This window comes from Accipiter gentilis, chromosome 9, assembly GCF_929443795.1.
Source record: "Accipiter gentilis chromosome 9, bAccGen1.1, whole genome shotgun sequence".
Classification (NCBI taxonomy): Eukaryota; Metazoa; Chordata; class Aves; order Accipitriformes; family Accipitridae; genus Astur; species Astur gentilis.
In genome coordinates, this window is record NC_064888.1 from 2,732,845 (window position 1) to 2,746,390 (window position 13,546).

Here is a 13,546-nt window from a genome sequence, read left to right on the forward strand (position 1 = left end):
GTCTCTTCAGATGAAAGACTTTTCCTCTCATGTTTCAGAAAGAAGTACAGGGGATATAATATCCTTTTCTTCCTTGAGTGACTGTCGACATACATACACACATCACAGAGGACTGTAAGAATATACACTCAAGAGTTTCCTGCACAGCAGTGTCTGTGTCTTCATAGAGACTGACTGAAGCTTTGTTGCACTCCTCGGTGCATTTCCCAAAAATGAGAAACTCCATAAAGGGATAGTCAGTCATGGTCATCTGGGGTTCAAGCCCAAGAAGTCTGGACCTATAGAAGACTCAGATCTCACTGAGAAACAGAGAGAAACAACTTTGTAATCCTAAAAAACCAAAGAGTCCCTGAGTCACTACGGGAAGGCGAGATGAGCAATGCAGGCATTAATGAAGTTAAAGTGATCTACAAAAGAAATCAGATGTCCTAACCAAAATTCTTAGCCTACGTTCACTGAACCAGGAACTGATCGGAAGACCTAGCAGAGGATCGCCCTCGATCCAGTTGGTTTTGCGAGATAAATCCAATTCACATAAACTCCTCCTGCTATGGGCAAGAATCTTCTAGAAAATAGAGGAACAGAGCCAGGGAGTACAACGCTGTGAAGCAAGGCATCTTGAGCCTGGGACAAACACAGAGTTCTGCATTAGCAAATAAGGAGAGACAGAGTCCAGAAAATTATCATTGACAAAGACCGTCACGTAAAAACCACTTGTCTATCCTAGCGTTTGGCTTTCCCTGAGTAGGACTCGTAGAGTAGGTTTGATGCTTTCTTCCTTGTGTCTGAGGCACAGAGCTTCACCCTAGAATTACTTCCAGTCCTAGAAGGATTGGAACTGAACCCATCAAGTAACATCTACGTACTGGTAACATCATTCCCAGTCTAACTGCATGAAGTAGTTGAGATCACCTACGAGGATATTTAAAGTGAGAAGGAGGCAAACTTTGAATTTGCTCTTGATACACTTCCAAAGATTGACTGCTCCCTTATAGAGACGAAGACAGCACTCAGAACTCCACTAATGTAACATAATTGCAATAGCAGTGGCACTCATCACATAAATGTGATTTTCTTGGTAGATACTTGCCTTTCCTGTTTGATCCTGAAAGTATCTGTTGTAAACCTCTTTTTTCCACAGGTGTAGAGAAAAAAACTTTTGTAATTCCCTGATTAGCAGACATGTTACATCCTTTAAAGTGTATGGTTGTGAGAACACATCACCAAAAAGGCCTTTTTGAACAGAAATGGTTCCAGCTTGGACCCCTCTCAAAAGGTATACAGTTTAAAGGAGCAGCAAATGGAGATGGTGGTTTCACCTTTGCTGTAGACGTGCCTACTGCTGTGGGATCTGTAAACGGTATCTGACCTAGGCAGGGTGGCATGAAAAGTAAACATCTGGTAGATGCTGTAAGAGTAGAAGCCTACTCAAAAGTAACAGTGACAGGTGCAAACAGAAGGCAAGCATGCACATGAAGATTCCTTAAATGTATGTGGTGGTAACCAAATATAATTCAAACAGGATTAGGAAACGCCTCAATCTGCTAAGAAATAAAAATATTTTTAAAATGCTGCAGGACTGAAAATTAGCAATACAGTAATAAAACTTTTTCAGGCAGTTGCAATGAAATTAGATGGTACTAGTTGCACCCTGCATCATGTAGCCATGTGCTGAACAAGACAAGCAGGCCAGGCTTTAGTGAGCCCTCCAGATAAAGTATATCATTATCTGATTTTTTGGTGCCTGGCTACATGCACAACCACCAGATAAAAAAAACTTACGAACAATCACTTCAAGACAGAATTATTTAAGATTAACCTGCTGGCAACCAACCAAAACCCACTGTAGGTAAGTGAAAGAACAGCAGACCATACAATAGTGTTTCAGGATCTCTCTTCAATATATAAACAATTTCATAACTGACACTGCAATACAGATGAGACATTTTAAAGATTTTGCACATTTGAATTCCTACTGAAACTGTTTAACTTATACACTGCAATATGTTAAGACTTACTAATATTTTCCATATTAGAATCATATAAAACAGTTTGGGTTGGAAGGGACCTTTAAAGATCATCTAGTCCAACCCCCCTGCAATGAGCAGGGACATCTTTAACTAGATCAGGTCGCTCAGAGCCCCGTCCAACCTGGTCTTGAAGTTTCCAGGGATGGGGCATCTACCATCTCTCTGGGCAACCTGCGCCAGTGTTTCACCACCCTCGCTGTAAAAAATTTCTTCCTTCTACCTAGTCTGAATCTACCCTCTTTTAGTTTATAACCATTACCCCTTATCACAATGGGGCCTGCTAAAAAGTCTGTCCCCATCTTTCTTATAAGTCCCCTTTAAATAAAGAATGGTGCCAATAAGGTCTCCCTGGAGCTCTCTCAGCCTGTCTTCATAGGAGAGGCGCTCCAGCCGTCTGATGATCTTTGTGGCCTCCTCTGGCCTCAGTCCAACAGGTCCATATCTTGCCTGTACTGAGGACTCCAGAGCTGGACACAGTCCTCCATGTGGAGTCTTACCACAGCAGAGTAGAGGGGCAGAATCACCTCCCTCAACCTGCTGGCCATGCTAGCCTACAATGCATATCTATATTTTAAAGAAAAGAGGAATCTGTTTCTTACTTTCTTCTCAACTAAAAAGGCAATGCAGAAGACAACCTCGCTTTGAAAAATGTATCTATATTTAATGTTTCATTTTACTTAAAACCAAAATTGCTGAACATACAGATACTGCAGCTCAGATGTTCTACCATTTGAAATGGGATTTGTGGACTGAAGATATTTGAGGAAAATGCTGCATATGGCACAATTCTGGTTCAAATTTTTAAAATAAGCTGTTCCAAAGCATTTTCTTGAACTTCAGGAAAAACACTAGGATAAGTACACTGATTGTGATTGTGTAAGATTGACAGGAATCAGGCTGTTAAGTCTTGTGGTTCAACAAGGGTTTGTCAGGATCACCTGGATATACTCTCATTCCTACATTCCACTAAATAAGATTAAGGTTAAAGAGCTACAAGCAGATTTGGGGTTGTAGCCACAAGTTGATCATTAATGAAGTGAATGAAGATCTTTATCATAAATAAATATTTTTAAAGAACAGAACACATTTTAATGCAACATTCTGATCTGGTACTCAACGCAATTCTAGCCTTCTTGAGTTATAACCATGTGTGTTTCATTGTAATCCAAGTTTCCCAGATCAGCTCAATCTGGATGTAAGCTTAGGGGCATTGCTCACATAGAGTTCTAAATTCTCCTGAATATGCCCTGATGTCCTGAACTATTTTAGAAATTAATATTAAATGAACAAATTAAAAACTTACCCGAATAGTCATGACTGAGCATCTGATGTTATGAATTGTATCATACACCTTCTTAGAAATGTCCACAAACTGGTTATCATCAAACAGATGCACTGTATTCTTGGTTAAGCTCTCCAATGCAATATTTACTTGACTAATAAACTCTGGAATCACTATTTCAAAAAGAAAACACAAACAAAATTCAGTGAGCATAAAAAGGATAAAATTTTATTTTTCTTTCTGGCAAATTGCCTCACATTGATGCAAACTTTATTTAAAAAAATTACAGTAATAACATGATTAGCTTTAAGTGGGAACAGATTTGTAATTTTTATCACAGTGATCAAAATGCACTTGGTGGGCACGTAAGGTGTGAATGGTTATACAGTACAACAAAGAAGAAAACTTTAGAAGGGGGTCAGGAAATCAGTTGTAAAAACTTGCCAGTGATTTCAATAGTATTTTACTCAAAGAATCAGGATGAATAACCTGGCTCAAAGTTGGAACTACAACTGATTACTACTATTTCACAATCTGCTTTTAGTCTGAATGGAGACAAAACTACTGAAAGATTGATGCTTATTCTCCAAATTAAAAAGTCCCATAGTTGTAACCTGGACTTACCAAGGCAGTTTACCTTGTTTGATTGAATCAAACAAATTGTATATTTTGAGTCAGTTTGATATTAACTTGTGCTTTACCCAGAGTGTCCTGGAATTTTCTTCTGGTGCTCCATGGCCTTATTTTGCATGGTGACCTGGTACTACTGTATCTCCCTTGATCTTTCATATCAATTCAAAGCAAAGGAAACCCAACACACAGAATATAGAGTGAAGAGAGAATGCAACTGGAAAATCCATCACACACCGAAGGACCTCAAACAAGTACAGGTCAAATTCATTTGCAAAAACACATTTCCTATCACTTGGAGACTGAAGAGACAGAAGAAATGGAAAGTAAAGGGATAGAACTCAAGTTCTGTAATATTCAATATGAATAACATATACCCTGTGGAACAGAAGCTTTTTTCAGGCAACGTGCTGGTTTCAAATACAATTATAATATGCTTTCCATCCCTTCCTACACAAGTATGTGCTGCGTAATTCATGAATTCATATGACATGAAAGCAACAATACCAATACCTTAAGTATGAATAACTTCAGGTAAATTTTGAAGTATATAATGATTTTTTAATGCAGACAAAGCTTCAGCTGAAGTCAACAGGACTTCTGAGTTAGAAAACCTGGCAACATATACTGTAAATATTAGGAAAAATGCCACAATAATGCTTTAACCCCTAACTTTACATGGAGAAACCCACATAACCCTTGGAGACATTTAAATCACTGTTAAATTACAGTAACTTCACTGTCTTCAAGCTCAGTTGTTTCTCTTTAGAGTGCAGAACAGTTAGCTTATGTGTCAGTTCTCAGAAATAACAAACTTCAGTTAATTCAGTGTTAGTGGGAGGGTTCATTTTCTTCTCTAAAATAGGTCTCCACAAGTGTGAGACAAGTAGATGCCATTTCATTTGAAAAATAGGATATTTAAAATCCTTTATTCCCTCTTCAGATTATCACTTGAATTACCTTGCCTTCTAAAAAGGTCAATGGGAAGAACAGATTTCTTAAATGGTATGGAAAAAAAGACATGGCAGATTTTTCATTAGCAACCAAATGGAATAGTTAGGGAGAGTGAGCACTTATTTGTTTAATGTTTTTTGATTTTTTTTTTCAAAGAAACACAAATACACAGTTTCAGAACATACAATCTTTTTTTTCCTGTTAAACAAAGATCTTGGCCCCTAAACTATCAAAATAGTTGCAAGCGTGGCAATTTTGAACAGTCACCTCAAACGTTTACGGAAAATTAAACGTTCAGCTCTTCACACCTGGGAGAATATAAGAAGTTTCCAGGAATTCAAGATTTCCACTGGTATAGTCAAAACCATCAGGTGTTTTCCAGAGCCTCCTACATCCTCACTTCTCAGTTCATTGTACTTCATGTACTTTCACTTGCAGTTTGTAAAGCATTAGACTCCCTGCTTACTAGCAGCATTTTCAGTGGCTGCTCACTGCCTACAGGCATTGTCTTCTATAGCACAGGCTATTTCTTCTCTGTTTCTATTCAGGCTCCATCCTGCATGCCATCCTTATTCCATATGCGCTTATTAATGGCCTTTTTACAGCTCCTTCCAAGGCCAAACTCGTTATCACAGTATATTTGTTTCTCTGGATGAATACACCACTTATAAAAAAGATTTTACGCAAACAGGTACTCTATAGCTTGTATGCTACCAGCAGAATCAGTGCTAAACCACAGTCTGCACTTGATTACAGAAATATGATCCCAGTGGCTTCCCTCTGATAACATTTTTAAGATGGTTGCTTTTCATCAGTGTAATTTTTACACACAGACAATTAGAACACAAGACTAAACTGTAATTCTAAAATATGTACATAACAATCTCCTAATTAAGTATAAAAATATACTTGGGCTATTATAAGGTTATCAAATAGTTGTTCTTATTTGGTCATTTACCCTGTATCTGATTGGATAATTCCCTCAAATCCAAGACTCCTTTCTTGACTGCTTATGATTTATTTAGAGTTCTCAACTAAATGACTACTTAAGAAGAGGTTTTGGTGGATATAAGTGTTCTTATACATGGATCACTGGTATCAATACTTCATACACCCTCAAATGGTTCCGGCATCAGAAACACTGCAGTAAGTGGACTAGAACTACGTTAATAACACACATCTTTCCTGTATTCTGCTTTATATTTCTAGGCAGCCTAAATACAGAGAAGCAGATGCAGGTAAAAATAGGTTGGATAAGATTGAGGTTTTCAATCTTTCAAAAGCACAGAAAAATTAAAAAAGTTGTAAGTAAAATAAAAAGTTTCAAGTGCTATACAACTGAGAAGTATTATTAGATTTTTGTGGGTTTAGTATTAAAACATTACAATTTTCCTTTAAAGTTTTGCTATGTTTTTCCTCAATGAAAATTATGAGCAAAACACTGTTGACATTTTTGGAGGGCTTTAAATCCCCTGACCAGTATTACTTTCTGTGCTACTGCACAATTAAATTTGTATCACTGTGTAACATTTGCCATAGTAAATAGTGCCATTTGCTTTCAATAATCATGCATGGAAATTATTTTTTAAATGTCTCTGCCACATTCACCTCCAAAAATACAGCATTTATGTACTCTGTCCACTACTGTTTAAATATGAAAGAATATATCTTCTATGTTATGTTTAATATGTTTAATTGTACATATAAAAACACCTCTTCAGAGTGGAGGCCATTATTCACACATCAAGGCGCCACAGTGAAACAGTATGAAAGCACAGTGTGTCTAAGTCAAACAACAGTTGTGAAACAGAAATAAAAATACAAAAAAAGCTTTTGGGAGAAAAATGGTGCTGACGAAAACCAATAAAAAGAATAACTAATACTAAAAACTGTTCAAAAAAACAATCCCACATTTTTATTTAGAACTGTTGCACCATGTCCTTTACTTTATTATTTACTGTTTAAATTCTCTTCAAATGAATAATTTATATTTCTATCCAAAATGTTCCCTAAACTAAAACAAGCTTTTCCACAAAGAGCACTGAATTTTACTCAACTGCTGGACCACAGTATTTTTTCATAGCCCATACAATAAATCCACTGATCATTGACTCTGATCCCATTTAAAAAATATGCCTTCTATATTATAGTTTCTAAACATCACACCTAATGATATGAAATATATTGGGTTTATATTAAATCAGTTATCGCACAGCCAATTACCTAGTATCCTCCTAACACTGAATCATGTTCTTGGCTCATCAACTCCTTTCACAACGTAAGTATTTTTATCATTATGAGGAAAACTCAAGGCGTTTTGAACAATGAAGGAAGACAACTTCAAAAAATTTGTTATTTCTCTTTATGAAATACCCTGAAAAACTGAACTCAGCTTTGCACTACTCCCTCTTACAAAGCACCTACTGAACTCTGAGAACCTGATCTAAATTCTACCCATACCATAGGGGGCTCTTGCTTTGACCTCAGTAGGTCTGGGATCACACTGGGATGGATACTAGCCTTTGATTAGACCCCCTATGTTGCAATATGTTAACTCGCACTCTTTCCTAAATACAGGAACTATGTTGTCCATCAAATCTGAAATTCCCCTCCTTTTCTCAGAGTAAAACTTTAACATTTCCATTTCAGAGAAACATAACATTGATGCTTTGAAGTTCTGTATGCAAAATTATCTGGACCTGTCGATTAGGAAAAAGAAATCTATCCTTATAACAGACAGCTAACAGATGATAATTTAACAGTCTCCTGACTTCCCTATTTAAAGGAAGAAGCTTATACAATCCTTGCAAAGAAAAGAGTTGCCATGTACACTTAAATCCTGACACCAGGTAAATGCTACTGGCAAGCAGCAAGAGTATAGGTATACCTTCCATCCCTCGTGTTTCATTCCAAAAAAGCAACAATGGTAAAGGAAAAAAAAAAAAGAAAAACCAACACAAAACAAACAAAACAAACAACCCCCCCCCCAAAAAAACAAACAAACAAAAAAACCAAAACCCAAAGACAAAAGTAAAAGAAATGTAGAAACAAAATAAAAATTAAGGGGAAAAAAAAAAAAAGTAGTAAAGCAGAAAAGCAACAGGTACTCTTCCATCAGGAAAAAATAAATCATTTTTTCTTGTCATGTGAGGTAATTCACTATTTCTTCTCTGTATGCCTTTTCATTTCCCTCTATACTCGCTAGCATAGCTTGAGTTTAATTTTAATTGCCTTCATCTAATTTTGGGTAGCACTGACAAAGCCACATAGTAAATGGAAGAAATGCTTGAACTCTACCCTCCTGAGGATGCTTTTCGATACTATATCCTGGAATTGTACAGTATGTTAGATTGAACTAATCTAGAATTTATTCATGGGAATGAAAAATTTGCTTTAAGGATGTCCTTCATCTTCCAGCAGGAAGTTCAGATGAGTCCTCCTGCAGCAGCGTAAGCAGAGAGTTGTGGCAAGTGGTGTGAGTCTCAAGTATTTTAATATCCCCCATAATCTGATCACCTAGCATGAAAGTCAGTGTGATGGGTACAGATAGTTTGCTTTCAGAGGATTTAAACAGCTTTCCAGTTGCAGGAATTCAGCTGAAGTATGTATGCAAAGTAAGGCTGACAAGATTAAAAACACAGCTACCATTTAAATGCAGGGTAATACTAGAGTAAATAAGAAATCTAGTTAATAACTGCACAGTCTTTATTCAGTACTTTATTTCATTTCATTCTTTGAGACCAAAGAATAGTTTGCACTTCTTATGATTTAAAAATAAGCATTTGCAAATTTCTTCTGGAGTGGTATTAAGAATTTCAGGTAGTAAGAACATTGCATATTCCAGTAACCCAATTTTACTGCTAAATATTATGTCTATTCTTAATGTCATATCGATCCAAAGAGGTATACAAAAAAGTAATAAATAAATCAAATAAAAACCATCTAAGCAAAGGCAACTGCACTGGCCAAGGCATACATCTGAAAAACAAGGGCTTCTTCTGGCAGAAGCTTGAGTTATACCACCCAAGGCATGCTATTTAGAATGGAATGGACTGTTTTATGACTGAGACACCTTCATCAGATGTGTTTAAAATTACATTTAAATAATAATGGAATTATTGCAAAGAAAGATGATTCTGCACTCACTGCAAAAGGTTGAACTGAATAACATAAACAGTTTTCTGAAACTCTAATCGTTTACGAGTCTGTTACAAATCCACATAATACAATGCTAATATGAAGATTAAACTCTGAATTTGATTTCACTATGGTACAGACACTTAACTTTAAGCCTGTATTTTTGTGATACAAGGTTAAATTGGTGACCTTTAACTATAACATCAGATTGCTTGCCCAGACATACATATATCTATGAAACGATTAGAAGAGCATTGCGACTGTGCGCTTAACATATCCCTTCTACTTCTTCATATATTGCCATTCATACTTAAAAACCTTTTTTTGGTAACAAGCTTATAGGTTAATATGCAGGAAAAGGGATTAATGTTTTTGGAACTTCTAACACATGAAATACTTAGCTCATGTTCATCTGCCCATCTCCATCCTAGGCCAATATATGAGAGAGACCTCTCAATTGCCCCCTGTGCCCACCCCCCAACCCCCTTAATTAAAGAACTATAAAATACCTTTGTGGGATTTAGCATTTCATGCTGAAGTTTTTGCATACTGAAAGCATAATGCAACAATTAAGTAGCCAAGGCAGAGGCCTGTTGCACATAAAAAGAAGTTGCATACTAAAACCAAGATGTGATTAGTATTTGCTTCTCTTTAACCCAGACATACGCATACTAAAATAGCGAAACCAGAAACTGCGTATAAGCATTTTGTAACACTGTATGCACTTGCAAGGTTCTAAGACTACTGGCATAACCAACAAGCATTTAGTAACACAGCTAAGAATATATATAAAAACATGTGTTATATATTTATATGTAAATGTATAGAATAAATATTTGTTTGTAATATATGTGTATGTTTACATATATGTAAGCTACGCTGAATATATGACAGCAGTTTTGTAGTATTACAGCCTTACAGCTAATAATTTTAAGAGTTAGTACTGAATATGAGAAATGATTGATAATGCATGAGACCTAACTATTGGCAACATGTATTATTAATGAATGGCAATCCAGTAAATTGCTGCTTTTACGTTTGAAAAGGCCCTAATTTATGCCTCTTTTAAACGCACCCATGACAGCGATTCAACTTCCTACCTGGAAAACATGTAGTTATTTTCATTTGCACCAAGACAATTTAGATACATACAAAGTCACTCTTACTCTGTAGGACAGCAGACCGGACAGATATGTGCACAGGTAATTGCTTGTGCCTTCGGAATATGTGAGCCTCTGCACTTTGCCCTACTCAAGCTCTCCCTCCACAGTCCTTGACAGCCTGGCAAATGCATGTAATACTGCAGCTGGGAACTAAAGCAGTGCCTACAATTAAACATCACAGCTCCAGACTTCAGCGGTGACTTAAAGGCATCTTCTTCCTGTCACTGCACAAATGTCCAGAAAAAACAGAGAGAGGTGGTTTTGGTTTTGAGGGGACAGATAGATTTCCCTGTATTAGAGGCAGGTCACAGCACCCGTAAGAGCAGAAAGATACTTGGAGATCATATAAATAATCTACCTTTTTTTAAAGCGTTCTACCTACTGCATTTTGCTGCCATGCTCAAGGACAGACTGACTGACCATGAGATCTCAAATGAGAAAGACATTTCCCCCTAGGCCATACTGGTGAAGAATTTCAGATTTTTTTTAATTTTTTTTTTTATTTTCCCATTTCTTAGCAGACAGCATGGACCATGTGGGCCTGTCTTATCTCATCAGTTCCCTGCTATTGCAGGGCCTTTATGCGCTCTAGAAACAGCATGACCTAACTGAAGTCACTGGCCTTAATTTAAAGGCATCGGCACTAAATAGAACGTCTTGTGATACACATAGGCTTAAGACCAGCAAATATCCTAAGTCTGTATCTACAAAATAAAAAATTATTACTTTTTGTAAGTGAATTTCATGGGGCACAGAGGCTTCAGTTTACTTTCAAGTCCAATTGCGGACTACCATCAGAACTCCACATATATGTCCTCACTTCAAAACCAGTGATCATACAGAAGCATGATGACAAGGTTCAATGAACTGAAGCAGTTGAAGACTTTGGTTTTTAGTTGTCAGGCTAGTTTTGAGGTGGTCCAGCGTACCAGTCCAACTTGCTATGAGGCCAGGTAGCTGACGTGCCAGTACAGGTACAAGGAAGGTGGTAGGAAAAGGCAGATGGGGCAGGGGGACACCATTACTGTCAGTAAAAGCTGCATTTAGAGCTAATCAGAAGGACTGTGAATTGCAGCCCCCACTGCTCTGACTAAAATTTGTTACCACAGATTTCTAATCAAATTTTTCTTCACTGGCTTTGTTATATCCAAGGCCAAAGCTCGGCCAGGAAGAGCAGGGAGCCAACTAACACATCAGGCAATTCCAAAGGCTGCTGAATAAATACTCCCCAATTGGGATTGTTCAAATGTCCCGAATAGGACACAGGAAATTCCATACAAACCAGTAAGAGGAAATGAAGGTCTTTCTACAGCGGAGTCTCCTCATTGTAAGTAAGGGAGACTATCTGAACACAGAACAGCTTTTTATTAATTTAGGTGGGGAAGAGAAATCCTGAGAGTTTAATTAAAAAAAAGAAAAGAAAAAAAAATCTCTGGGAAACTTGGTTGTTTCTAGTGCATAAGCATTATGCTATATACTGCTTAAGCTAGAGAATGGTGTTTAGTTCACAAAAAATTAAACCAGTCAGACTTTATGAGTATTATTACATAATGTTTTTTCTTAATTTTATATTTAGTATGATAATTCCTATGAAATTTGACGTAATAAGAATATTCTTAACAAAGTATATAAAGGGATATTTTGGGGTAAGTAAGATTATTTTAGTCTTTAAAAACACTGACCTTTGGAAAGGTCACTTAAAAGTCATTTAAAAGCATTCAAAAATAATTACCTCTTTTGAACTACAATAGAAATCTTATTAAGGTTGATCAGGAGAGGAGTACTGACAAGAAGACAGAATGCACTTCATTCAATAAATTCACCATTGTATTAGAAACTACATTTTTGGGAAACAGACACCCTGGAACATGGAATATATTCTTACCCCATGTGCAATACAACCCCATTTTTGGCTAAGGTTTTATACATTAACATTGCCATGACTGAAGTGTGGATTTCCTCACGTGCTCACTTATGAATGCTGAGACGACCTGCAAACTGACAGTTTGCTTATTCCACGTGTTTACTGTTACATCCCTGAAATTACTGGTTAGCATTACCTTGGCCTATAGCCTGAGTTTGTAACTCTTAGTACACCTCTTCCTTTCCTTGAAGGCAATCCAAGCATCTTCAGAAGATCCCCAAAGCATTCAGGCTTCATTCAACAAAAAAGTAATTCTACAAAACAGTCTGTTGCTGGGTAAGGTGGATTTATTTGTAAACATACTTATTGTAACATACCAGACACATTCCATAAAAGCAGTGCTGTAAACACAATGATTTTTTTTAAAAAGGAAAAAAAAAAAAAATTGCCTTTTTTTTTTTTTCTGCCTTCTGTCTGATAGATTACAATTTTGAGTCTTAGAAGACTGGCTTCATTTATCTTTGAGTATGACTGTAACACTTCCTCCACCGTTTTAAACTCCATCTCTGTAACTTTCTATTCAACTGCATAAATGCTGTAGGTACACACATACACACTCTCCTATCTATTGAAGACAAGGAAAAAAAAAAAAAAGATTTGAGAGATATTACAAACTCTTTGTCTTATCGCTTACAACTGGAAAAAAGAAAAATTAAACCTGTTCTAAATCAGTGGGAAGAGAATTAGCAATCTACAAGAATGGAGCATAATCTGGAGCGGATGTTAAGACCTCTTTAACTAACTTGTTTCTAGAACTTGATTCTGTTATCAAACCGTATCAGTACAATAGCAGGCTACTCTCACAGATTTTTCGCTAATTTTATGTCAGGATAGACAAAGCACTCTCTGATTTTTAATACCTAGTATCTGATTTAATTTCAAATTAAAAACTGTTATAGTTGGTGGGATGTGGCATGTTACTGTTTTCATTTGGAGGATAAAGAAGACGGTTAATTTAATTTAAGCATGTAGAAGTACTGGGGAAAGCTAGCTACAACAATAAAATCAATGGAGAAACACTAAGTATCTGTCACTAAGTATCTCTAAGTATCTCTTTAGCTCTGCTTAGTGAAAAGTCACAGAAAACCAGCTGTATTTTTAAATGCAAAGTTATATTCTCATCTTACAATCTTCCCCAAAACGCAGTGTATGCTACACGAACATACTGACTTATCTGAGAACATGTAGACACATTTTATTAAAATTAATTGATAATAGTTTTCTACAAACACAGTTTTGAAAAATACAGAGAGAGTAAGCAGGGAAAACCAATTAAGATGGGCCTTCAGGTAATGCAAATCGCAGGCTCTATGCGACAGCGTTACATTCAATTAAGTGAATGGATATACGGCAATTCATTCTGGGAAAGGGACTTTGTAAAAGAAACAAAACTGCTGTAAGACCATTTCTGAATGTCAGATTTATA

The 13,546-nt window shown here is 36.5% G+C and overlaps 1 protein-coding gene across 4 annotated transcripts in view; it reads right to left on the bottom strand.

Annotated features, from left to right (window-relative positions):
• CTNNA3 (catenin alpha 3) overlaps positions 1 to 13,546 on the bottom strand; it is a 502,927-nt gene that overhangs the window by 91,501 nt on the left and 397,880 nt on the right. For all 4 annotated transcript variants that reach the window (XM_049810858.1, XM_049810861.1, XM_049810860.1 and 1 more), the window contains one exon: positions 3,334 to 3,485. In XM_049810858.1, the coding sequence (XP_049666815.1) occupies positions 3,334 to 3,485 (152 nt within the window). The remainder of the gene's footprint in view (positions 1 to 3,333; positions 3,486 to 13,546) is intronic.